Raw genomic sequence first — 26727 nt, 5'->3', positions numbered from 1 at the left:
TTTCTTAAAAGAAAGTTACTTATATCAGAAAATTAGTAGGTATAGGTTGGCAGAATTTCTTCTTTCAAGCAGGTTTCATTGAAGACCAGACCCATCATCTCTCAAGTCACGTCTCCAATCTACAAAACAGCCAAAGAACTGGATACCATAATAAAACCGTATATTCCGAAGCAATTCTCCTTAAAATCTAGAGACGACTTTTTGGACATCCTCCGTGCTGCACGCCCATCTGGCCTTCTCGCGTCACTTGATGTCACCAGCCTCTTCACCAACGTCCCTACTGAAGGGACGTTAGAAATCATTGCCAAGCACGTATATTCTCATCCAACTCTGCCGGCTCCACCAATACCTAAGACAATTCTCATCGATCTCCTTCGACTCTGCACTTCTGAATCCCCTTTCCGGGCTCCTGACAACAAAATTTACCGACAAACCAACGGCGTAGCCATGGGCAGTCCCCTTGGTCCTACTTTTGCTGAATACTATATGTGCGAAATCGAAAATCGAGTGCTTTCAGATGAACAGATCAAGCCTGAATTATACTGCAGGTATGTCGATGATATCTTCTGTTATGGTTCGAGATGAAGAACAGCTGAGGAACCTGCGACTGGCCTTTGAGATGAATTCTGTCTTGGAGTTTACATACGAGCTCGGCCGAAATAGTACTTTGCCCTTTTTAGATATAGTCGTCCAAGCTAAGAATAATTCATTCGTAACCAAAGTATACCGGAAACCCACAGATGCCGGGAGAGTCCTTAACGCCGCCAGCGAATGCCCAGAGCGCTACAAAAGAAGCGCAATAAGTGCTCTCATCCAACGAGCACTCAAAACCTGCTCCTCTGAAAATGATTTGAATACGGAGCTGAAAAATTGCAAAAGAACCTTAGTCAATAATGGATTTGCAAATAGAACAATTGACAAGGAAATTTCAAAGCTTCGATCGAACCAAAACAGACGCAACCATGAACCAGAGACTGACGCAAACGTCACAACCATCTACTATGAGAACCAAATGACCAGCGGTTATAAAGCAGATGAACGGATCCTTCATTCTATCGTTCACAACAACATCGTGAACGTAACTAATAATAAAATTAAACTACTGATTTATTACAAAAACAAGAAAATACAGAATCTTGTAATGAACAATAACCCCTGCAAAAAAACGGGAGTTTTCCAAGAGACCAATGTAGTCTATAAATTTTCTTGCAATAGAGAAGGTTGTAGACTTCTCCCCAATATGGACTACATCGGGCTCACAACTACGACATTAAGCCGACGTCTCACGTGCCACCTTCAGTCTGGTGGACCAAAGAACCACCTGATGGAAGCCCACAACGAGACCATCACTCGTACGGTGCTGGAAGAATGCACCAGCGTCGTCATGAGATGCCCCGACGCCAACCGACTCATGATAGCTGAGGCCCTCATCATTAAGGATAGGACCCCAGCCATCAACCTTCAAATTGCTGGATTTGTCAGAACCTTGAGACTGTTTTCGGAGTAATTTTCGGTGCTTTGATTCTAAATTATTTTGTGATTTTGTAATTATTCCTAACAATTTTGATTTTTGAGTAGTATCCTATTTACTTGATTTTGTACTTATGTCGACGCTAATTTCATCACTCAATGCGCCTTTTAACTTGATAATGAATGATAGAAACATTCGAAACGTCGTTAACGAAATAAAAATGTCCATCGGTAACCTGATTTTCGATTTGCCAGTTCAAACTAAAAATATTGTTCGATATATTGAAAAAACTAATAAGAAAATTGCGAATAAAACAAATTCTCTGGTCTTCAATGAAACCTGCTTGAAAGAAGAAATTCTGCCAACCTATACTAATTAAGGAATCGCAAACAATGATGTACAAGCACCCAGAGTAATAATACTCATCATTTCTTTTTGTAGATAAGTTGCACAACCTGCACCCAATAGACAAGAGAACGTAGGATCGAAACCCACAAAAAATGCATCATGATGACCCGTTTATTCATCTGCCTGAACGCGCGATGAAATAGCTAGCGGTCTCTAGATGACTGTCATGACTGTCCCAAAAATGTTGCGATGCCTTGCTCTAACTTGACCCATCTGTATTGGTCTTGAAGAGGCCTCTTTTATCCTGAATATTTTGAACTTAAATGCTCTAGTTGTTAGAGATTACTAAGATATGTTGAAGATCATTCACCAAACTTGCTGGTATACTGTGCGTTTCAATGCTAAGTTAAAAACTGGTGGAGTGTCCAGTAGCCCCACAAGGGGGAGGAGTTTGTCATGACCAAGACGATTCAACAAAACTTAAATGCTCTAGTTGTTGTAGTTTACTAAGATATGTTGAAGAACATTCACCAAACTTGCTAGTATACTGTGCTTTTCAATGCTAAGTTAAAAACTGGTGGGGTGTCCAGTAGCCCCACAAGGGGGAGGAGCTTGTGATGACCAAGACGATTCAACAAAACTTAAATGCTCTAGTTGATAGAGATTACTAAGATATGTTGAAGATCATTCACCAAACTTGCTGGTATACTGTGCTTTTCAATGCTAAGTTAAAAACTGGTGGGGTTGCAGTAGCCCCACGAGGGGGAGGAGTTTGTCATGACCAAGACGAGACAAGAAAAAGGCCTGCGAGGTCGCGTGGTATCTTCAGTTCCCCTTGGTAGGTTGCTTCTATAACACGTCGCCTCTCACATCAGGTGAGCCACTGATCTTTAACTATTGAAGGAAATTTTGGTTTGGGTTCAATAATTTAGTTTAATATGATGCGAAATTTTTTATGGGACTCACCTCGAAAGATTTAATCATAACGTGCAATATACATTTTCTGGGAACATAAGTTTTTGGTTAATTCCTCTTTGCGAGCTTATCAGTTTTAGCGTTTGCTTGCATTTAGCTTTGCTGATCATATAGCTTATTGAGTTTCTTGCATTGAAGCTTTTAGCGCTTGCTTGTGTTGTTTTCAAAGTAATTAAATGTTTAAACTGATGAAATTTCAACTCCAAGAATTTTCGTATGACTCATTTGCAGTCAACCTTTGATCTATAATCATGATGTGCTGCCGGTAATGCGCAACATTAAAAATGCAACAGGCATATCATCCGTCATCGTTAACATAATTCCAACGATCCGCTATCAATAATTATAAATGGTTATAATATATTGATATTATTGATTGATTATTATTGTACACAAACGACTACAAAAAATAAATTACGTTGTCTTTTTATTAGAAAGCGTTGACCAGTCGCTTACAAAGAAACGTCGGTAATAAAACTTGAAAAAATTACTGACTATTTATGAAGGAACTTCATCTATTTATCTTGTATTTATCGATGATACGCCCTTAATTTTCTTCAATGCTGCGAAAGTTCCTAGAATTTAACAATGGAAGATAAGTGATCGCGTCGCTTTCAGCTCTCTCTTAATTTTTTTTTAGCCACGCTGTCTGTTTCTGCCTAGTTATTTGAGAGCCAACATGGGCACCGCGAAATTCTGGAATAAAAATATACATATAGTTTTATAGTATATATAGTAGAGTATAGTATATACACAAAAATACATGGCATTCATGAGTTATACATATACATATAGTTTTTTGTATAATAAAATATAAAATATATTTTATATTTTCATTTTATTTATATATTTATATTTTATATTTATTTAAACATAAAATATTTTATGCATAAAATATGCATAAAAATATACATATACTTTTAATTTCTATCACAAAAATAAATGACATTCTTGAATAAATGACATTCTTTCTGCCGAAATTTCTCATTGATTCATAATAAACTTATGTACAAATCTTACGCCAATTTTAGCATAAAAAAGGTTTATTACAATTTCAAATGCTTTTGTTCAAGTAAAGTTTAAATAATTGAAAAATTATAATTATTATTTTCGATCTTAATGAAATTCAACATTTAAATTATTAGATGTAATTTTAAACATTGTGCAGGCTTATCCAATCATGTAATAAACGCAATAATTTTTTTTTTTCATTCTGGATGCGCACCGAAAAAATAACTTCTAAAGAAAGTTTAAACAACACAATTTAAACGAAAATGACTTCCCAAAAACCCTATTCTTCATGAATAGGGTTTTTGCAACGAATTCTTCGCAAGATAAATTGTCCAAGTACTCAACGAATTATTAACTAATTTTACAGGTTAAATTACGCCTGAGTTGATTCGGTGCCATGAAAGTGAAACAATGAAATTGAAGCTGATTATTATTTCACGAATATTAAATATTAGCAGGAATTAGTCCGGCGATTACACGGGCTTCAAATTTTCTGCAATATTGGAATCCTGTTATCCAAAATCCCAGCATTCCTTTAATTCCTAATTCTATTAATAATAATAAAAAATTATGTTCTTATGTGATAAAAAAGATTTCAAAACTCGTATTTTACATAGAAGATAGGTCGATCACTTTACTTTCGCTTCAAAATATGAAAGGAACACATTTCGTCCCCTTTCCAACTGAATTTTTATGTGCTAGTTGCGAAAACTAATTTATATATTTCATTTAATCCTTTCTTCATTTTCCATCAATCCTTTCCTATTCTCCCACGAGGAATGCAATCTCAGGTAGTGACAATATCCCGACACAAGTATCGTGGACCCCCATAAATAACCCATTTACACCCCACATAAATAACTCCTTTGCCAGACTTCAATCACACAAACCTATCTACGCACGCACAAACTATGACAAATATGTATAAGACCGATTATGGAATATGTATAAGATCGATTAATTCTCCATTGGTTTTAAATAAGCAGTTAAATAACATCACGGTTACGGTCATTTAAAGTTCAGCTAATATAGTCACGTAGGCCCAAACTTGATCGGAACAAAAACAACGACTGAGTTTCTTCTTGCAATCGAGAAAGTCCCCAGAAACGGATCACTCTCCGCCACCTAGGGCCGGGTAGAGAACTTTTGGGGAAAAACTCGAACCTTTTTAGGGAAAAACTTGAACTTTTTTAGGGAAAAACTTGGAGTCCGGGTTTTTCATGACGCGAGCGACGTGCATTAATGTATTTTGGGGACAAAATAAAATCATTGAACGATGCTTTCATAAGCCTTTTTATTTGTGAAAGTTTTCGATTTATTTGAGGCGTATGATTGTTCTTCAGTTAGTTATTCTTCTCTGATCTGAGAATTTTTTCTTCCATACAAGTGGAACAAAATATAAATATAATTTTGAAAGCAGTTAACCCTACCATTGTGTTAGAAATACTTCATATATAATAAACACAAAAGCCCTGGTAACAAATAGACATAAATAATACACCCTTTTCATAGCGATCGCGACTATGGATAAGAGAATGAATGACGTTAACGTTAGAATTATATTACGATGGCTTCAAGTCCAGTGATTCTTGAAAAATATTTAAAATAATAAAAACCTCATTTTTTGTTTAACCCTTTCATTTTGATCTTAACCTTTTAATCTTTCTTTCACTTTCATTCATTTAAATTGATTAATAAGGTCAACCAAGATAGTCAGCGGGTCACACTTTCCTAAGGAATGACCTGATATATCCTGACCTTCAACAGTCAGGGACAAAAAAACGGAAGCATCCAGTCAGCGGCTTTCAAATGTTTCAGGTCAGGGGTAGATGCGGAGGGTTTAGCGCAAAAAATGCATTTAGTATGCGTTGTTTGAATAAAAAAAACATATATTTCATGTCAACATGTAATTAGCGTCGCGAAAATGGCGCGAAAATGGTATATTTATGTTTTTTTTACTGTTACTAAAGGTTTTTCACAGGAAGAATGACAAACATCTTTTGAGAGACACACATATTTCATGTCAACATGTAATTAGCGTCGCGAAAATGGAATATTTATGTTTTTTTACTGTTATTAAAGGTTTTTAACAGGAAGAATGGCAAACATCTTTTGAGAGACACACATATTTCATGTCAACATGTAATTAGCGTCGCGAAAATGGAATATTTATGTTTTTTTTTACTGTTATTAAAGGTTTTTCACAGGAAGAATGGCAAACATCTTTTGAGAGACACACATATTTCATGTCAACATGTAATTAGCATCGCGATAATGGAATATTTATGTTTTTTTACTGTTATTAAAGGTTTTTAACAGGAAGAATGACAAACATCTTTTGAGAGACACACATATTTCGTGTTAACATGTAATTAGCGTCGCGATAATTGAATATTTATGCTTTTTTTCTGTTATTAAAGGTTTTTCACGGGAAGAATGACAAACATCTTTTGAAAGACACACATATTTCGTGTTAACATGTAATTAGCGTCGCGAAAATACAATATTTATGCTTTTTTACTGTTATTAAAGGTTTTTACAGGAAGAATGGCAAACATCTTTTGAGGAGCGCTTGAACGGATTTTTTTTTAATTCTTCTGGTAATCAAACTATTAAAATAGGGGAGTGCTCTACAACGTTAGTGCCTTCGATTAGATTACAAAGCCGCTAATTTAATACAGGTTTTGGAATATCTACGTTTCATCACATCGCAATTTCAAGATTTAAAGGCATTGGAACTGTTAAGATGGCAGTAAAAAATGTTTTTAGACCGGCCAGTTCTAAAAACATGGAATTTTAAATTAATAATAAATAAATTAATTAATTAATAATAAATAAATAAATAAATTAATCTTCAGTTAATCCGTTGGCTAATCTGTCAAACTTGCCATAGATAAGAACCTCATTTTCAGTCCCAAAAATAACTTCTGGTGAAATTTATCATATTGTATTTTTTCTTCTACGTATAGCGAGTACAATCACTTCTGCAAGAATGCTATGTTTATATATGATTACAATCAATATTTGCTAGTAATAAGATTTATTCAGGTGTCTTCATGCGATACCCATGTCATTACGCTGAAAATTTTTACGATGAAAATCCAACTAAGCTTGTTCGACTCGAAACATACATTAATTAGTATTTCATCCTAGTTTTTTATCATTCACAAGAAAACACAAGTGAGCGCGCAACTATGCGAGGTCTTTAAAAAGTTCTGGTACTACCATTCCACTCTCTAGCATTTGAAATGTTCAGATAATGGTTGCCACGCTTCAAACAAGTTTCGATAGATAAGAAAATAAGAAATAAAATGGAAGAGAAAAATAGCCAGTCTACAATCCTACGAAAAATGGTTCATTTTTCGTAGGATTTCTCCTGATTCATATCGTGGATTTCGTGTTTCAGATTAGAATCATCCAATTATCTTCACCGCAAAATTGGAGGTAACTAATTTTCATTGTTATTCATCGAGTATAAATAGAAAACTCGTAATTTAAATGACATTATTTAGAAACAATGAAGATCGAGTCAAGTCTCGTAGACAAGCTATCACACTAAGGTGCCTTGGAGACTCATCCAGTTTTTTATGTGATAAAAAGTAGTCTGCCGCAGCCCGGGTGATCAGGTAAAACTTTCACTGAAATTTACGGGTGTCTGGCAGGAGAAGAGTCTCTCGTGGTAATGCCAATACTAGACAGAAATCGGAGTCATAGAATCTAAAATTCTTCATGACCGCCGAGAACTTTATCGGGAACTAAGGAGAGATAAATTATGGAATATTTTGTATCGAGAATAGGAATTTTATAAAAAAAAATCCTCATGTGCGTAAAAAAATTGATAAAACTTTATGCTTAACGTGCCGGGTTAATAGATTATATACACTTGAACGTTCTTCCATTGTCAAAATAAGACAACTCAGTATCTAGTCATTGTTAATTTATCTTAACTGTTAAATTAACTCAGAATCTAATCATTGTTTAATTTATTTCAATAACTACTGTTAAATTTGTCAACAGGATGGTTCACGCGTCCCCACCACTGCTAATCATCGTGCTGCTTGCGGCAACCGCCTTGGCTGAGTCAACACCGTTCTTCTTCGGGGTACGTACGGGGATAGATCACAAATACCACTCCGTATAGCCATTAATTTGAGATATATTATGGAATATTAAACCTTTGCTTCACAAATGTGTTTCAGACATCCAAACTTTTTTGAAATATTGAACCTTTGTTTAATAAAATATGTTTCAGACATCCAGTTCAAGAAATTCGGACAACAGCAAAGAGTCAAGTCGGTTCTCTTCCCTGAGCTTCGACGACGATGACAGCGATGAGGTGCCAGGTAATGCAACAGACTTGGGCCATCATGCATTCCATTCCCAATCTTTGCAAGCTTCCGTGTTAAACTCTAATGATAATAATACTGAAAATTCTGTTATAGTTATCGGCAAACCCATTGTTCCTGTTGTTTCTGAGAAGACATTGAAGGTTGTGACATCGGCTAGCGGTCCTGACGATAAGACGGATTTAAATAAGAGCAGTGAAGATTTTACAAGAACAATAATTGGCGACGAACGATCGACGAAACGTACACGAACGAACAACCTAGGTCGACTTGCGCTGCTACGTCAGGGCAAAGAGACGTTAAAGCCAGCGTTCATCGAAAAAAATTCCCGCGAAGATGATATAAATTTAAGTGAATTCGATAAATTGGAAGAAGTTAAGGGGAACACGAGTGACCAAACTGACTCCACCGTTTCCAAAGAAAAGAATGGCAGCCAAAATTCTAGAGAAATTGGAGGTTCTCTCGTCCGGCTTCGCGACTTTGTCCCTCGTTTCCCACCAGAACTGCCAGTAAAAATCAGTGTTTCTCGTACAAGTTCAGTTAGTTCGGTGGTTGGTAAAGCATCACGAAATCTTTCACAAAAATCAAATGCGAGCCAAAATTCGGATGGAGCTGATGGTGCGAAGAAAGTCCTAACAGCTCCGTTCAAACTGACATCCAGCATAAAGGACTCAAAAAACAATGAGTCTGAGGGAAAAGATAAACCAATTAAAGCTGTTAAACAAAATAAAATTAACACATCACGAGGTCGTCGAGTTCGACCTGTTGGGTTTTCTTTGAGGAAAAGAGTGGAAGAAATGCAAAAAACAGCACGTGCTACTGTGAAAGGCCATAGTAAGTTAGAAGAAAGTTTCAAATCTGAAGTAGAAGGCAATCATTCATTTGAATCTCATGAAAAAAATGGCGGAGAGAAAGACAGTGTCGAGTCAAGTCATGATGTGGACGATATCAAAGAAAGCATCGAAGATCACAATGACGAGAGAAAATTGGAATTCATTTTCAAATCTGAAGCAGAAGTCAAACATTCATTTGAATCCCGTGAAAAAAATAGTCGAGAAGTGGACAGCATTGAGAGAAATCGTGACGATAAAGTTGATGTTGACGACATTTTTCATGTTCACGGCGACGACAACGACTCCGGAGCCAGTGACGAAGAAATTCATATTGTTCAACATTTCACTCCGCCATCAAACGCCGTGCTGCTCGACAACGCAGTATCACATGCCACTATACACAAAGACGTTGTTCGACTGGAAGACCACCACGACTCAGTAGAGCACAGCAAAGAAATAGTGTTCCCAGTTCTTCCAAAAATTGTCCTCCCGGTCCCAACTCCAAGCCCAGTGGACTCCATAGAAATCGATGATAAATCTGATAAAAATTCTGATGAAACCCTCATCACAGTTAGTTTACCCCATGAAATTGAACCCGTCTTTCCAACTGAAACATTGCCCATAAAAAAACTTCCTCAGGACACTCACAACGGTCCACAGAAATCCAAAGTTTCAATATTCGATCTGACAAAACCCTCCGAAAGTGAACACATTCCATCATTGTCAGGGCAAACAGTCACTCACTTTCCAGAAACACAGCTTCTCTCTTCTCGTCTGCCTTCAGACTCCGTTGAAATTGATAACGACTCTGATGAAACAGTGATAGAAGTTTTGCCTGCGACACGTCTGTCAGAGACAAATGTTAAGTATAGTGTTCAACGACCGTCGTCAAAACATACTGGTCCACCAAGAACAACAGCAATTCTAAAGGTCGATTCGAATTCGCATAAATTCAAGTCTTCCAAAAGTTTAGAAAAATTTGATTCTGACGAAAATCACCAATTGATTCGCTTAACAAAAGCGAACCCAGTGAACACACTTACCTCTCTTAAACTTAAATTATCGTCTGTTACCCACTCGCCCCAGGCTCCAAAGTATTTACCTACAAGAAAGCCCACTACTACATCCCAACATAATTCTCCTCTACAAGGAAGTTCTGTCACGACAAACACGAATGCTTCGTCTACGCCGCTTCAACCTTTCTTACCCACATTGACTCATGAAATTCCAACTCTTAATCAATATTTAGCTCCTCTCCTAGTTAAACATACGCTAAATCAGCCGGTACCAATTAGGGACACTCAGGATGCAAAAGAAATTGGAAAGGAGTTACCAAAATTCCAAATACGACCACGCCAGAAGGCAGCTCCACACGTGTCGCAAGGAAAGCAGAAGTTGGTATCACCTGTTGCACCGAACAATGCAAACGGAAAAGATTCATCTAATAATCCTGTGAAATTTATTGCTTCAGGACCATCAAAAAATATTGGTTCTTTCAGAACCACTGTAACGCAAAAGCTAGAATCTAATAGGCAGCCTTCGAATCGTTCGCCTGCATTTCATGTTATTAAATCTCATAGAAGCATCGAATCATTTGATTCAGATGAAATCAAACTCAGTTCTGGCGAAGAGCTCCATTTCATTCGTTCACAGAACCCAATTCCAGTAAATACAATAACCAATTTAAACTTCAAACCAGCGTCAGGTCATCACTCCTCACAAGTTCAAAACGGAAAGGACTCATTTAACCCGTCTAATACATTTTTTGTGTCATTACCATCAATAAATATTGGTTCTTCAAAAACCACTGTAACTCAAAAGCTAGAGACTAAAAAGTCACCTTTGAATCAATCACCACCATCGTTGATATTCAACTCTCACAAAAGCATCGCATCCTTTGGTTCTGATGAAATCGAATTCAATTCTGACGAAGAACACCACTTTATTCGATCTAAGGTACCAACCCCAGTGAACACACCACCTACTCTTAAACACAAAGCAGTGTCTGATCACCACTCGCCCCAGGCTTCTCAGTACTTGTCTGCTACAAAGCACACTACGCCATTCACTCGTCATTCATTTTCACGGGGAAATTCTAAGCCCACAACAAATACGTTTACTTCATCTCCAATCCATCCTTTGCTGCAGCCACAATCTGTCACCACGTCTCAAACAATTCCTACTCTTAACCAATATTCAGCTCATCTTTCGGCTAAACATGGATTTCGTCAGCCTGCATCAATTAATTTTGGCCAAAGTGCAAGAGAAATAGTAAGGAATCAACCAAGTCACAGCATAAGACAACACCATCAAACAGCCCTTCCAAAAGTGGTCTCGGGTTCATCTCCTTACGTGTCACAAAAACAACAGTTGACTTCAACTGTTTCACGAAATCCTGCTAACGGGATCGTTCTTTTGAATCCTCAACAACCTCTAAGATACGGAGGAGCAGCTCCGGTAAGTATCCATCAGCCGGGTAATGCATTCAACTCCATACTGCTGACTCCTCACAATAGGGGTATTAACCCACAACTTCACGGACGAAATTACTTGACGGGAGTTTTCGAACTTCAACAGACGAAACTTCCGCAACAGACTCACTCCCTTACGACAAACGCCAGACGACAACCATTCAGAGGACCGTTTAACAAGCTCACACACCTATACTCACCCAATGCTTCTTTACGCGGACCTTCAGGTTTCGTGAATACAGGTTCACTTCAACCAGCCAGAGTTTCAGTTCAGCAGAAGAGTTTCCCAGCTGCCGTTGATGTGGTCTCGAACTACGAAGCTCCGGTGCAGCCACAACCGAGCTATCAGGCACCCGTACAACCATCCTACCAGGCACCACAACCAAGCTACGAAGCACCAGCAGTGTGCGAGCCTGTTGTTCAATACTCCGTGGTGACCCATGACATTTTCGTGCCAACAACCCTCGAGGTCTACCGCACCAAGTATCTGCCCACGACCCAGTACAACCAGATCATCGAGACGAAATATTACGCCCAGCCTCAAGTAAACGTTGTCACCGTCACTAAAGTTCCCGAGCCACAGTTCATAACGAAGACTCAGGTGAGTGCAAACTAACTCTAATAACAATAGAGCTCATAACTCCTACCAGCAAAGGTTGTCTTTACTGGAAATTTCTTTATCTCGTGCATGATTTTTGAGAATTTTGACCAGAATTAGTGTTGCAATTGTTTACGCTAGCCCAGCTTTTTATAAGGGAAAATATTGCCTCAATGAAAATTATGTACTATCAAAGTTACTTTTGGTACTACATCAATTCTCTGACACTTTATGACTTCCATCTATATCTTTGTATACAGATCGTAACTCTATTTACCATACCTCTAGATACAATAGATTCCCGTATCTGAGGAAAAAGTGTTTGAAGATACCGTTTTTCTTTCACAGGTGGTGACCAACCCAGTCTACGTGGCGCAGACCAACTACGAGACCATCACCAAGTATCTGACGGCGTCACAAGTTAACCAAGTCACCGACACGCGTGTGCTCTACCAGACGCGCTACAACACCGTCACCGCTACCGATATCCAGTACAGAACTCAGATCCTAACCCAATACCAAACACAGGTAAGCTTTAATGGTGCAATACGGTTTATAAAATTATGTAAATTTACCAAGACCCAAGAGTGGTTATTGATAACAAGGGCCTAAAAATAAAAATAAATTCAGAAACTTTTATTGCAATGTTTAAAAACGGACCTAGTCAAGAATCGAGAACCATAATAAATTACCCCGAATAGACAAAAGAAATTAAAAACTAAATATGTGAATGAATGAAATCTAATAACCTTGTTCTCCTCAAACTACGCAAAGTTAATCCAATCTTCATCTTACAGACCCAGTACCAAACTCAGTACCAGACCCAGACGGAGGTCAGGTACCAAACCCAGACCGAGTACCAGCCTCAGTACCTAACTTCAACCGTTTCAGTCCAGGTGCCGGTATACAACACGGTAACCGAGACCAAGGTAAAGAAGCTGCTGCTCACACAAACCGTACCAGTTTACCACACCAGAATTGAAACTCAAGCGCACTACGTCACGCAGACGGTCACGTCACAGTATCCCTTATACACGACCGTGGTAACAACCGTGTTCCAACCCCAGTACGTAACAGTTACTGTCACACAGCCGTGCAGCCAAGCGTACGGTTACTATTAGTATCATTTAGTGACTTCAAAGACACCAGGATATTTTTTAATGTAGTTTTTGGTGATAAAACCATCAATTGAATTTCATCGAAATATTCACCTTATTTTGTTTGGCTCTTTAGCTCGACGCACAATATCCAGTATATTTCCGAACGATGAAGTCATCATATGCAGGCATAGCTTATCTATTGCCACCCAATTATATTCCGGGGTCAAAAATAAATCATAATCACCTATTGAAGAATACGTGATATAAGTCGTACGAATCGAGTAAAATATAGTAGAATGTCTTCAATCAAAACAGGAGATAAATATAAATGTTTAACTCATGTTTTTGTTTGCTATCTGGTATTTAGCCGTTTATGTTAATGATAAGTACAAAAATTTCTACTCATTTCCTGACCCAACCGTACTCACTAATATATTATTAAACAGCAATCACAAATATATTTTTGAGATCAAACCAGATTTTTTCGTCGACCCATCCTTCAAAACTGACTTTAAATATAAAAGTTGGGAAATTGCATCGGACGATAAATTCCTAACTTAACCTGAACAATAACTAATTTTTTGCATAATTTTGAATACTTGTATCTTCAATCAAAATACTGAAAACTTATTTCCGTAAGTACATCACAGAAAAAAGTTTTTTAGATGCGCTGAAAAAATGTGCACCTCTAAACTTACAGCAACCTTACCGAGACGAGTAAGTCAAACGAAGCTCAACGAGGATACTCAATTCCACCAGTGAACGTTAGGCGGGCAGAAGAGTAAAAAAAAAGTTCATAGATAAGGCGGCCACCGCAAATAAAAACGAAATGAAGCTCCCCTGCTCAAAAGCAAGCAGTGGCAAAATCAATCGCAGAATTTAAATATTAATAAAAAATCAATCGTAGCGCGAAGTACCCAGCAGCAAATGAATAATTATTCTGTCAAATCACAGTTCAGCAGGATGAAGGAAATTCGAACGCATGAATTTATATGGCTTCCCTACCAGCAACATCGTTGAACCAAATTCAAGAAATACTTTTACAAAACAACAGGCACATCGCAATACTTTGAATCAGCTGGGAGTTCAACGTACATTTTTTCAACCAAGTCAAGTTGAGCAGAACCAACCAAGTAAAAAAATGCGTTACTGAGCGTTAAATGGAGCATAGAAGGTACCTACATATTCACCAGCAAAAGTGTGGAACACTCTAATGTCGATACGGATGTTAGAATAGAAGTCACAATCATTTTACGTAAATCTCTCGGTATTAAAGTTGCAGAAGTATTCAGACAAGTCCCTTAAAGGCGATCAGCGTTAACTATTGCGATACACAGTGCAAGTGGCCATCAACAAATCCAGGAAAATCACAACTAGTTAATACTCAACCATATAGACATTTATTTCTTCTTGGCATATACAGCGGCATTAGCTTTAATGTGATGAGTCCTAAAGTACTCAGGAGCGACTTCATAGAGCCATTCAGGTGCGACCCATGACACGCAGTGCATGTAGGAGTTGGCGGTGTGAATGACCTCGTTGTAGAGTACGTATGAGGAGTGGCTGTTGAAGAGCACGCTAGAAGGATGGATTTGGGCTTGGTCGTGGTGAGCCAATGTCAGGTACTTGCGGTCAGGCTGGAGCTCTGCCACGTTCATGAACATGCCAGTCAGCAAACACCTGTCAACATAAGAGTACGTTGTAGCTTCACGATTGAATTGTATAACATCATCTTGCATTACAAGAATACATTAGAATATCACAACTCGGATCATAAGGGTATGTTAAAGCACAAGATTTGACCTTTCTTGATTACATAAGAGCATCACAGATATGATAAAAAAAATCTTGTTTCATAACATGCGTACAGGAAGGAACAGCATGAACACAAATATCGTTTCGAGTTAAAATATAGGTAGTAAATAATATACATACCGTATGGTAGATGTTTGAGAAAAAAATCAGCTTAACCATTCCGGAGCAAGCATTTCAGTAAGTAATTGCAATACAGCGACCACAAATAATAAAAAATAAACTTAACATGAGTGAAGAGTGTAATGTAGAAAAACTATACTTCTAGAACTACCAAGATCATTAAACAGCTCCTAAAAGTTAACATTCGAGTGAAGTAAAGGCAGCAATCTAAGCCACGCCCTGACACTTGTTTGAACATGTTGCTATACAAGTTAGTTAGTTAGTTTAGTGACCCTATGATTACTAGCGCTTCAGCTGCTAAGCTATCTCGCGCCGAATGTCACGTTGGGCATTATGGGCTAAGAACATATTGCATCATATATATTCAGCGTTGACCAGATCACATACAGTCGAACATGTTTAATGCTCTCAGATACTCTACGAGGCGGTTGTTGCTATACAAAATATCGATCCATCGTCAATAACCTAAGTATGAAAAGGAATATTGTATTGACCGTCTGATGTCGTCCATGTTGTCGCTGGACGAGAGCATCTCCAGCCCAGCCTTGACACAGAGTTCTGACAGCTGCTTCCTAATGGACGTGATGTACACAAGGTTGCGGTAGTTCAGGAAGTTCTCATGACACCAAGCCTGCACAAAATAAGTTCAAGTCATTAACAGAGAACAAAAATTATGATAATTGAAAGAAGGCAAACATTTGAAAAATAAACTGCGCCTCTTGGTCTGTGAATGAATTCCTCTACAACAAGTACCAACAATCTTCAGACGAGTAATTTTGGATATAAAAAAATTAAATAATAAGTCATGTGATGAGAAATGGGTGAACCGTATAAGCCACGAAAAATACAACACATGAAAGTGACTTTTCCAAAAACTGTGAATTGATCAACGTTATAGCAATCAACATCCTTATAATTTGTATTTTTCCCGTTAAAGTGACTTCAATTTTTCTCCTTATGAGATAGGAAACGAATGACTTAGTTACGTACCTAGTGACTGATAAGAAGTATTGTGGCTAGACTCCAATATTTTAAAAGCAAAGAAAATGCCAAGTAAATTCGTCATATCATGCACGAAAACGTTTTCTCTTAACATGTGACTAGTTTACTTAGCGTTTCCAATTATTGGTGATTTTGCTAGTCAAACTCACCTTATTCTGTTTGGATGCCTTGAAAGCCTGGTAAATTTTCAGCATGGTGAGATGATCGCCTTCTACAGAGGCAAGCTTCTTGTGTTTTGCAACGGCAACATGTCGCATCTTGCCAGAAGGAGTGGTAAGAACTTGCTCTCCCGACAACATTGACACAATTGATAACACCTGCACAATAAGCCAGTAAAAAAGTTTGTGCATCGTGATGTGTGCAGCTGACACTAGAAAATTATAAAATAATAGAAACAAGTTGACTTCAACAATTAACAGAAAATGAGCTAGATAATGAAATTTTACTAGCATGTTTACCTCAACTATCAAGTTTAAATCGTTTTCAGAGACAGGATTTTCATAATGTGGCACATGGAACTTAACTGCAAGTTCCTAATGTAGCTAAGGGAGTCTGAGGAACAATATTCTTCAGCCTAAGCAAAGATACCGATACTCAAAATGAGATACACGATAATGATAATCACGGGGCAACAATAAATTGTTAAAACGTTTTATGACGATCATTAGGACCCCAGTAACCAAATTCAGTCAGAAGACATTTAAATAAAAAAATACTTGAAGCTTGATGTTGAGAAAAACTTGGAAGCATAAAGCTCACTAGCCTATACAAATTAATCTATATATACTGAACACATTGTTCCCACAAGTTAAGCAAGCTGACAAATAGGCAACTCACCTCATGTGTGCACTTGTACTTGGGTCCCATGAGGAGAATTTTTGAATAACGAGGATCGATGGGGAATGATGCCATCTTTCTGCCATCTTCAGTGAGTTGAAGTTCCCCAGAAGGCAGTTTCTTCACCGCCTCTAGCAGAAGCAGCTGCTCAATTGCCTTTAACAATGAGTCTTGACGTGGTCGGTCCATAAAATCAAATGACATTACATCAGTAACTCCAACTGACAACAACTGAAGAACAACAGTAGATAAGTTTGATCTATGAATTTCAGGAGACGGCATCATCGTCATTTTCTCAAACTGAGCTTCAGTGTAAGTGTGATAGCAAGTTCCATTGGCTTCTCGTCCAGCCCGTCCAGCTCTTTGCCAGGCCTGTGCTTGTGATATCTGTCGAACTTTGAGTACATCAAATCCAGTACTTGGATTGAATGTTCTTATTTTTGCTTTGCCTGAATCTACAACATAGCGAATACCAGGAATTGTGACTGAAGCTTCTGCAATGTTGGTGCTAAATATTACTCTACGTTCCTTGAGAGGAGGAGCTTGGAAAACATCCATTTGTAAATGCTGAGGTAATGATGCATACAAGGGGCATATTTTCATTGCTAGGCAGTTTTGCGAATCCATTCTCTTGACAATTTTGCTCATTGCCAGACAAGCATTATCTATTTCTTCTTGCCCTGTCAAAAATACCAGAATGCCATCAGACACAGGAGCTTCCTGGTGTATTTGTACAACTGTGCTGAGGCATGATAGTACATAGTCATCTTGCTTTTCATTAGTGAAGTTAATGTCAAGTTTATGTTCACGGCCCTCTGCCATAAGAACAGGGCAGTCATTGAAGTAGGAACTAAATTTTTCTGCATTCATGGTTGCAGACATGATCAATATGTGCAGTGGTTCTTTCCCTTTTTCTTTACGTATCCTCTGTGCTTTCTTCACAATACCAAAAAGGATATCTGTGTTGATAGTTCTCTCATGGGCCTCATCTAGAACAACCCATGAGTAACGTTTCAAAAGTGGATCAAGCATGGCTTCACGAAGGACCATACCATCAGTGGCAAACTTTATTCTGGTTTTATCAGAAACCATTTCTTCAAATCGTACAGAATATCCTACCAAACCTCCGAGGTTACAGCCTACCTCTTCAGCAACTCGGGTGGCCACACTGATAGCAGCAACTCTTCGGGGTTGTGTTATAACCACACTGCCGTTCTTTAAAAGAGCTTCTTCATGCAGGAACTGTGGCACCTGGGTGGTTTTTCCACTCCCAGTTTCTCCAATAAGGATATTAGTTTCATTTTTTCTTAGATAATTCACAAGATCCTTTTTCACTTCATAGATTGGCAAACCTTTTCTTTGTTTCATTAGCTCCTTGGACTTATCACTTAATGTTTTTAAAGACTTTCCATTGTTCGTATATGTTCCATTAATACATGTGTTCCCACTTTGAGTCAGCTTTTTCAATGATATATTGCTTGTTGGTAATACCACTCCATTCAGCTGATTGACAGAATAGGCATTTTTTAAAGGGTTTGAAGAAGGTAATTGCTTAGGAATCAATCCATTGTTGTCAGCCCTGAACTTCTTGAATGGCGGTCCACCTTGAAGAGCCATTCTGAAAATACAATAAGTTAATACCTTATAAATGGATTGACAATGCTTGTATATTAGGCTAAGAAAGTTCAGTATTTACTTCTCTTCTCAAAGCCAGTACCGGTATTCCAAAGCATCTAATTGATATATCCATATTTTGTTAATTCAACCATACCTAGTGTGGAAAGATCTAGGTACTTTCCAAGCTGTGACTGTAATTTGAAAGGCAAGTTATTGAATTTGCAATTATGATTCCAGATTTTGAGCCGAGAATGTATTTTCTGAACTGTGAAAAATAAAATCAAAAACATAATGAGTTTTGCCTCATATCACAAATTTTACTCTTTAAGTAGAAACAACAAATTTTGTTCTAAGTTAGAAGCAACATAGCATTTTACAGTGAAATCTTTTTATTTCATCAGAGATAATATATATGTTGCAGTTTCATTGCTGTCTGACGGGACGCTGACTGAAACCATTAAGCAAAATATTTTGCAAACAAAGGATTTGAGAGGGATGTCTCAAAGGCTCAAGCATGATGGCATCTATGAGACAAGTAAAGCAAAAAATTTTGTGTGTGGAAATTTTTGCAGAAGAAAGGAACTAAACTGCAAGACATAACAGTTAGTTTGAATGATTCATTAGTGAACCAATCAATTTTCCATCAAACCAGAATAAACAACTTTGGAACTAACAACAACATTTCTGATTCATTGAAAGGAGAATGGCTTTGGAGCCAAAGATTTAAAAAAAAACTGCATCATTCTACTTGAAAGAAATTTGTTAAAATTTGCATCAATCAATATCAATCTGTCTATCTGGAATGTTGGGTAGAATTTTCCTATATTTATATTTAGTTACTTAGTTATTTCAGGTAACTTGATTAAATTAAATTAAATTGTTATGCTTCTAGTTTTTCATTTGCATAACCTGAATTATAATTATAAAGAAAAATTTTGTGTACTGACCGCATTTAATAAATTCTTCAAGTGCAATTTAAACCTTCAACAGGCAAAATTTGTAAAAAATACACACGAATAAATATTTTGTATATTATGTAGGTATAATAGGAACTTCTTACTTTCTTGAAATGGTTTCTGAAATCGATATGGTTGGGTATACTTGGAAGAGCAGCAAAAGTGAGAGCGTGTAAGTATGAAGTATTGAGGGAAGTGTGGAAGAGTGTAGCAGTGCCTAGTATTATGTATGGATTGGATATGATAGCATATATTGATGGTGAGCTGGATAAATCAGAATTAGTACAGAATAGAGTGGCGAGATTGGCCCTAGGAGCCCCCAGGTGGACTGCGGTAGAGGCCCTGAGAGGAGACAGGGGTTGGAGTACCTCTAAGGAAAGGAGAATGGGAGCAGTTTTGAGGTATAAAGTGAGACTGGAGCAAATGGACGATGAAGGACGAACGCTGGGCATGAAAGATGCATATGTGGAACATGAAGGTGGGCAAATGGGGACATAGATGTTGTGCATAAGTGTGGTATATCATTATATGCATGAAGCATGGGTGCGCCAAAGGCCCGCTGGGCCAAAGGATGAATAGGTGGTGACAGTACGGGGAGCAATTGGGATAAAGTGGGATGAAAAAGAGTGGAAAAGAGAAATAAATTTAGCAAGTGAATGACTATGGGCTGAAGGTGTGGAAGCAAGGAATGGAGGGAAAGGACACTCTAAGACTGTATCAGATGAAAGCGATGCCAAAATATGAATGCCGTCAACCGGGGCTACTTGGGACGGTTTTGAGCGTTTTTTTGTTAATAACTTCATACCACGAATAACGGGTCTACTCGGGACACTTAGAATAAAACTTCATTTTAAAATATTTGAAGCATGCAGAGTGTACTCATCCATTACTAACAGTACTCTGAAGTCCTCCTCTTTCATTGTAGATGATGTAGAGGTAAAATAATGACATTTTCTGTGATTTTTACTCGTTTTTCCTTTATTGATATGATATTACCATAAACATTAATTACCGTCAACTGGGGTGACTTTGGCCACATTTTTTATTTTGTTTTGCAAACAAAAACGGGGTCGTAAACAGGATGGCTTGTAATTTCACACCATTTTAATTGGGTTAAGTGAATTTACTATAAAAATATATACCTAACTCAGTAAGTACTCACTGCAGTGAGTGAGAGAGCGCATTTTCTTGTCAACAAAAACTTGATGTCATGGATGGACGGACAGACAAACGGACATGGCGAGCACAATAGTGCATTTTTTCCATAAATGAGAAAATGCGCTAAAAAGCTCGAGAAAAACATACCTGAAACAGAAAAGAATGTTTTAGTGACAACCATCATATGTTTTGGAGAAATTAATCATAGTTTAGGTCAATTACTTTTCATTCTATGATGCCTGGTGCACAATTCTAAATAAGACATTCTATGCACAATTTTGTGATGACCAATGATGCACTAATTTTTTGATAAGTGAACTTTTTTCACTCAGCGAGGTAAATGTGATCAATATTCTTTGTTTTTAATCAATTTTTTTCTTAACTGGATCCTTTGCTAACTGAGGTTCTACTGTAAATGTGCTTTTGGGTGTGTCCCGAATAGCCCCGCCTGCCCCGGGGGGTTGTCCCAAGTAGCCCCGCCATGCAGAAATGACCGCCTTTTTTTTTTTTTTGGAATGAGATAGGCAAAATCTGTCAATTACATTTTCAAGCTGACACCTGGGTGCAACTTTAATGTAAGTAAAATTTTACAGTCATTTAATATTAAGTGTTCTCCCTCAGTCTCAGTGGTCAGTGCACACTGTGCACTGTTAGGGTAAACGCGGTATATTCCGACACTTTAAGGACGCATCGAGAAATGAAAAACTATAAAAAAAACGTATGCGTTACGTAAGTTCTGTTGCCTTCACATGACTCTCAAAACACTTCATTGGAAGTGATGGAACTAAAACAAAGCTTAATATAAAGGAAAAACTAGAGAAGTGACGGAATTACCTACGATGTCGGAATATACCGCGTTTACCCTCCTAACCTGTTTTGGCAAAAAGAAAAGTACCTATTAAAGAATAGACTCCACAGTCCACTAATCTTTATACTAATAAAAGTTTAGAGTTTTCAAACCAGATAAAATAGTGATTTGTGTATGCTATCTGAATAGTGGCAAAGCAGAGAGTTTCTTAGACTCTTTAAGAGTTTAAGTTTCAAGTTAAATTTTAAGTCCTATAGTACTAGTATAAGTAGAAAAGTAGACCAGCATTGACTGCATTGTATCATGCGTTCAGCCGGTTCAGGCTACTGCTATCACTAAACTCATATCGTATTTGGAACCCACCACGCACTTTGCTAGGATTAGCTACGAGCCTACGACGTATCACCATGATTGGTGAACAGGTCTCTAATAAGTAATAAGGCCTTCAAGTGTTCAACACCTCAACCCTTCAAAGTCAAAATGTATTCTGCACTTGGTGTCTGCCACAGTCTGACTAGACTAGTCACCTGACATATTTTATAGGTAGTCATCGTTTTATCTTGTTAGTTAATAAATATACGGACATGCATTCGTTAAATTGAAACCTAGAGAAAATATGAGTATGCTAGTCATATTTGTACCTTTAACACCAGAATGTCGTTTATACCAAATAGATGAGGAGAGTCCCGGAGACGTAACCGCACCCCACGTGCCACTGAAAAACGCGCAACGTTGATGCTGGAACACACCTGAGCCTGAGGCAGAGTGAGGCTGAGCTATTTTTTTTTTTTAGATACGTAAAGATTTGAAGTTGCTCCTTTTTGAGAGCTGCGCCTCTGTCTTATATAGACAGAGTAAGCTCTACTTCTTCGTTGGAATTTCAAAGTAGCCAGGTTGGGAAATTTTCCCAACACAAAACGTTCGTATCCAATACTCACATGTGAAGGCAAGGTGCTGCTTTGAAAGGTAACCTTGAACATAGAGGTCATGATGGGCTCTCGTCCTTTGAAAATTCTATCAGCAGTAGCTCCCTGAAATCCTTCGGAGGCCAGGGCTTGTGAAAGTTCTTCATTGGTGACTCCTTTGCCAAAGGGACCAATAACTCCCACAGAAGTTGTTTGGTTTGCCGGAAGTCTACATTTGACTTTCCACGGCCCCAGGCTCTCTATTTCTAAAAGGGATGAGATATTATCTGAAGATTTCATGGCAATAACTAGTAAATTTCGAGCAGTATTCTTCGTCATGCTTGCAATGCCGGTCTTCCCAAATAGAGAGTTGGCCAAGGCTTTACTGCCCCTAGCATCCCACAGCGGAGAATAGGCATTAAAATCTCCAACAGCCACAAAACTGTCACCAAGTTGAGATTGATAAGTTAATTTCATCTTGGGCTATATTATTACCTGGATTATAAAAATTGCCAATAGCAATCCAACCTAGAGCTGTATTGACCTTCAAAGACTGGAATTCAAGATTAGAACCTCCTGGAAATACAGGCATATCAAACTGTTGTCGCTGAATGTCTCTCCGAAATAAAATTGCCATGCGACCTCTGAAAGCATTTTCCCGATGTGACCACATTCCAGAATAACTAACAAAAGAGGGCTCATGGACTCCTAGCAAAGTCTCACAGAGGCATACAACATCTGGCTTTTCACTATATAGATAAAGCTTTATTTCTGTCAGTTTTCCACGCAGGCCATGACAGTTTAGTTGCACAATCTCCAAGCCTAGCTCTCTTCTAGGAGGACGGTTCAAATGCTGAGACTTCAGAAGGTAACTCATTGAGATTGTTCTCTACCACTTGCAGTCTTACCCTTGCCTCGCCCCTTAGAACGTCCACCTTGTTTAGAAAGCACACGGTTCAACTGCAAAGATGCTGATCCTACCAGGGGCAATAGACTCCTAGTCTGTTCAGTACCTGCCACTTTCTTTGTTTTCACAATGGTTGGGACACAGTCTTCTGAGGGCTTTCCTGGGGTATGGCCCTGTCCAGAGGCAACTCCGCTGGCTGGCAGCCACTCTTCCTGTAGCGCCTCACTGACATCTGGCCCAAAAGCATTCCTCAGTAAACTAATAAGTAGCAGAGATCTCTCCTTTGCACCCTCACTCAGTAAATTCATATTAAACACTTCATTCATGAATTGACCCAATTTGATAGAGAATCCAGTAAGTGATGCATGAATAATATCATCCACTCGTTTCTCGCTAGAAGCAAGCTCTTCCCTCATGATCCCTCTCAATTNTTATGCTGCAGTATCTTGCAAGAGCCCAACAGCTACCAAACTCCCCCTCCTGCCTGAGCATTACTCAGCAATGGCCCACGACCTGTCTCTTATACACATCTAAACAAACAAACAAACAAACAAAAAATAATAATAATAATAATAATAAAAAAAATAAAAATAAAAAATAAAAAAAATAAATAAAATAGCAAGACAAAAACTAAATAAAGTAGAAGAGCAAGAAAAGAAAAAATAAATAAACAAAATAAAAATAAAATAAAGAAAAAATAAAAATAACAAGGCGGACCGGCAAACCTCTGAGGGAGAAAGCCAGTCGGGTTAAAGTTAATGAGTAAACAAATCAAATAATTAAGGTTTTGAATACTTATAACTTATAAGAAACTTTGAGTCACAAATTTACCGGTTACTTTAGACGTTTAGAGATCGCAATTCACACACGTGCTACCACGGCAAACGCAACTGACTTTCTCCCGAGGCTGAGCTAGTTGGCAATCACGACGATCCAACATCCGCATTTGTCTCTCCAATTGTTGAAATTAGAAAAAGTTTCCAATTCGTGAAAAATGTTGTTGCATATATAATTGCAAATATTTCTTAAAATATTTTCGTTGGAACTTTAGCCCTTTCCTGTGTTTCATATCTACCAGCTTACATTTTTTTATTTCAATTTAAGTTTTAATCCAAAAGCGGTTAGAAACTAGAAGCACGTTGTTAGGCAGTACGCAATTGATATGGAGCACCTGCCAAGCAAAAGATATTCTCAATCAAATTGCATTGTTGGTGTATAAGGCATACTACGAATATCATAAATGGGCACACAAGTTGGTCTGTATTCACAATTTCTCAGGCGCTTTGTTCTTTCATACAAACATGCATTCAAAATATTCATAATATAATATATAGGTGTCGGCGTTGGTAAGGCCGTTAGACCTGTCGCTGATACTGAACATCGCAGAATTTTCACGGCTTGTTGCGTGTTTCGAACACGAAACACGAACTGTGTTGCGTGTTCGTAATATTAATGTACTTAGCCGTCCGGCCGCCTCGCCGATTTTACAAGAACTGACGCAGGTAGCTGGGATAGAACCCTCGCCTCTCTGCTCCAATCTTGGTACTGTAACCACTGGGCCACCCTGCATAATATAAATACAAAGAAAAACTTTGCACAGTATTAACGCTATCTTCTAACCTTCTCAGTATTAACTTCTCTGAGCTTTTAACTTTTACATGAGCAGATAAATAGAGCAATCACTCTCAATTAAGTAGAATGATCTGATCACTCAATGGTACCAATATTCTTACCTGTTTACGCTGCGTTAGAAATAATCCCACGAGTTCAGTTCAGCTCACTCGTAGCATCAATTAATTCTAAAAGCCTTTTAATTAAATCTATTTTTTTCTTCAATCGCTCAGTTTTTGAGTTCTTGGAAGCTGTTAGAGGTCAATAGTTCAAAGCCATTTAGAGGACACGAAAAAATTTATTGTTGCTTTACTCGAATGGATTATTTATAATCTACTAGAACACGATCTAACATCACGAAACAATACTTCATAAATTAAGTAAATCAATAATTAATCTGAACTCTATTCAACGCGTAGTTAGCTAAATGAGAGACATAATCGAATAATAATTTCATTTTGAACACTCTTCATTAAATCATGGACTTGAACGCGTGCAAATTATGTATAACAGCCGTGGGTAGGTGTTCCGAAATGTTCGATGCAGTGCCAGCCATGATGAACGTGTAGCGTTATGCTGTGTGTTGATCTTGAGAGTCTTTGGCAATCCTTGGCGTTCTCTTAGGCTACGATATTGGATGTCAGCCATTTAAGTGCTATGGTGCAACACCTCTTCTCAAGCTTCTCTGTAGTGTGAATTGCGAAATTTTAAAATAGACAATGCTCAAAGCTCGAAATAAAATCTCTTGGTAATGAGACATTTTTGGTATGAATCAGTAATTACTCATCAACGTAATACGAGGACATTAAGTTACTGAATCAATCGTCACTATAAGCGTTTGTGAATAAGCAATTAACTTCACAAGAAAAATAATCCTTTTTTACATGAAACTTGTACGCAATTTAGGTACACAATTTTAACGATGCACGAACGGCGCTAGTGTACAAGTTAAGCACATCCAGTTTGCTCTCAGCTAATGTGTTGGTCCAATAACTGTGAGTCAACGAGTGATAGAGTTACGCTGTTGAAGTGTCTTCAAATATCAAGTTCGAGAGATGAAAGTAGGATTCTTTTAGATGTCAAGATATGTCAAATTTAGAAGCTTGATCTGCCTAAATATACAATTTTACGATATGACTGATCTGAAGAAAAAACGAATCAACAACCTTGGATGGTAGAATAGAAATTCACGTGTGTGCAACGCTTTTCAGTGAGAAAGTCACCACGAGGGCACAGATGTGGGCTATTTGCTTCATTATCTCACATTTTAATGTTTGTCTGCGCAGGTATAGTCTATTGGCAAATGCACTCAAATCCAGTAAAGCTTCAACATTGTCGATAGCGACCGCCGTAATCGTTGAAAACGAGTACGTCTTTGTTGTCAGTGCTCAATTTATTCCATGTTTATTAGATTCTGAGACCTTTTAATCACAGAACTTTGAGAAGAAGACTTCGAACTTGGAGGGGCACATGTTGGATCGATTAAAGTTCCAGGATCTGGCTCGCCGCTAGAAAGGTTTATTCAGCAGCGGTACTCTAGTGTTGGAACCCAGTAAAAAGGAACCCTACTCACGAATAATTTGCATACGCATTACATATAATTTGACACACAAAAGTAAGGCAAACGGTCCTTCACAAGCCCAATAGTCTGGGCATAAATACCCCTGCCCCGAATCAGCTCAGAGTCGGAGTTGGTTTCGGGTATGACTATATTGGCTCCATAGTTCCGGTCGTAACTTCAATCGTAAAACTTTCCAAATGTCAACTGTTTCACACTGGCTGCAGCATTTTAGATCAACACATGGTCCACAGACCGATCATTCGGCACACTCCCTGAA

General features: G+C 38.0%; 2 protein-coding genes across 6 annotated transcripts; one reads left to right on the top strand and one right to left on the bottom strand.

Annotated features, from left to right (window-relative positions):
• The first annotated feature begins 2629 nt into the window (after positions 1-2629).
• On the top strand, positions 2630-13627 carry LOC108669474. 2 transcript variants are annotated; one of them, XM_018156816.1, is made up of 6 exons: positions 2630-2694; positions 7823-7907; positions 8058-8148; positions 11683-12056; positions 12402-12581; positions 12851-13627. In XM_018156816.1, exons 2-6 carry the CDS (start codon positions 7824-7826, stop codon positions 13172-13174), a joined length of 1053 nt encoding a protein of 350 aa, XP_018012305.1. In that variant the 5' UTR covers positions 2630-2694; position 7823; the 3' UTR covers positions 13175-13627. The 2 variants fall into 2 exon arrangements, with proteins under 2 accessions (XP_018012305.1, XP_018012304.1); XM_018156815.1 differs by lacking the exons at positions 2630-2694; positions 7823-7907; positions 8058-8148 and having other exon boundaries at positions 8155-12056.
• Positions 13628-14534: 907 nt separating this feature from the next.
• LOC108669476 (ATP-dependent RNA helicase DHX33) lies at positions 14535-22251 on the bottom strand. 4 transcript variants are annotated; one of them, XM_018156817.2, is made up of 5 exons: positions 22108-22251; positions 16928-18545; positions 16240-16407; positions 15583-15719; positions 14535-14833 (listed from the first exon to the last, which is right to left on the bottom strand). In XM_018156817.2, the coding sequence occupies exons 2-5, from the start codon at positions 18542-18544 to the stop codon at positions 14554-14556; spliced, it is 2202 nt and encodes a 733-aa protein (XP_018012306.1). In that variant the 5' UTR covers position 18545; positions 22108-22251; the 3' UTR covers positions 14535-14553. The 4 variants fall into 4 exon arrangements, with proteins under 4 accessions (XP_018012306.1, XP_018012308.1, XP_047737237.1 ...); XM_018156819.2 differs by having other exon boundaries at positions 22216-22251; XM_047881281.1 differs by lacking the exon at positions 22108-22251 and adding an exon at positions 20663-20685.
• Positions 22252-26727: the final 4476 nt, after the last annotated feature.

The sequence above is a fragment of the Hyalella azteca genome, unplaced genomic scaffold, assembly GCF_000764305.2.
Source record: "Hyalella azteca isolate HAZT.00-mixed unplaced genomic scaffold, Hazt_2.0.2 contig7540, whole genome shotgun sequence".
Classification (NCBI taxonomy): domain Eukaryota; kingdom Metazoa; phylum Arthropoda; class Malacostraca; order Amphipoda; family Hyalellidae; genus Hyalella; species Hyalella azteca.
The sequence above is the reverse complement of the archived record's forward strand: the minus strand, read 5'-3'. Positions and strand labels throughout refer to the sequence as shown.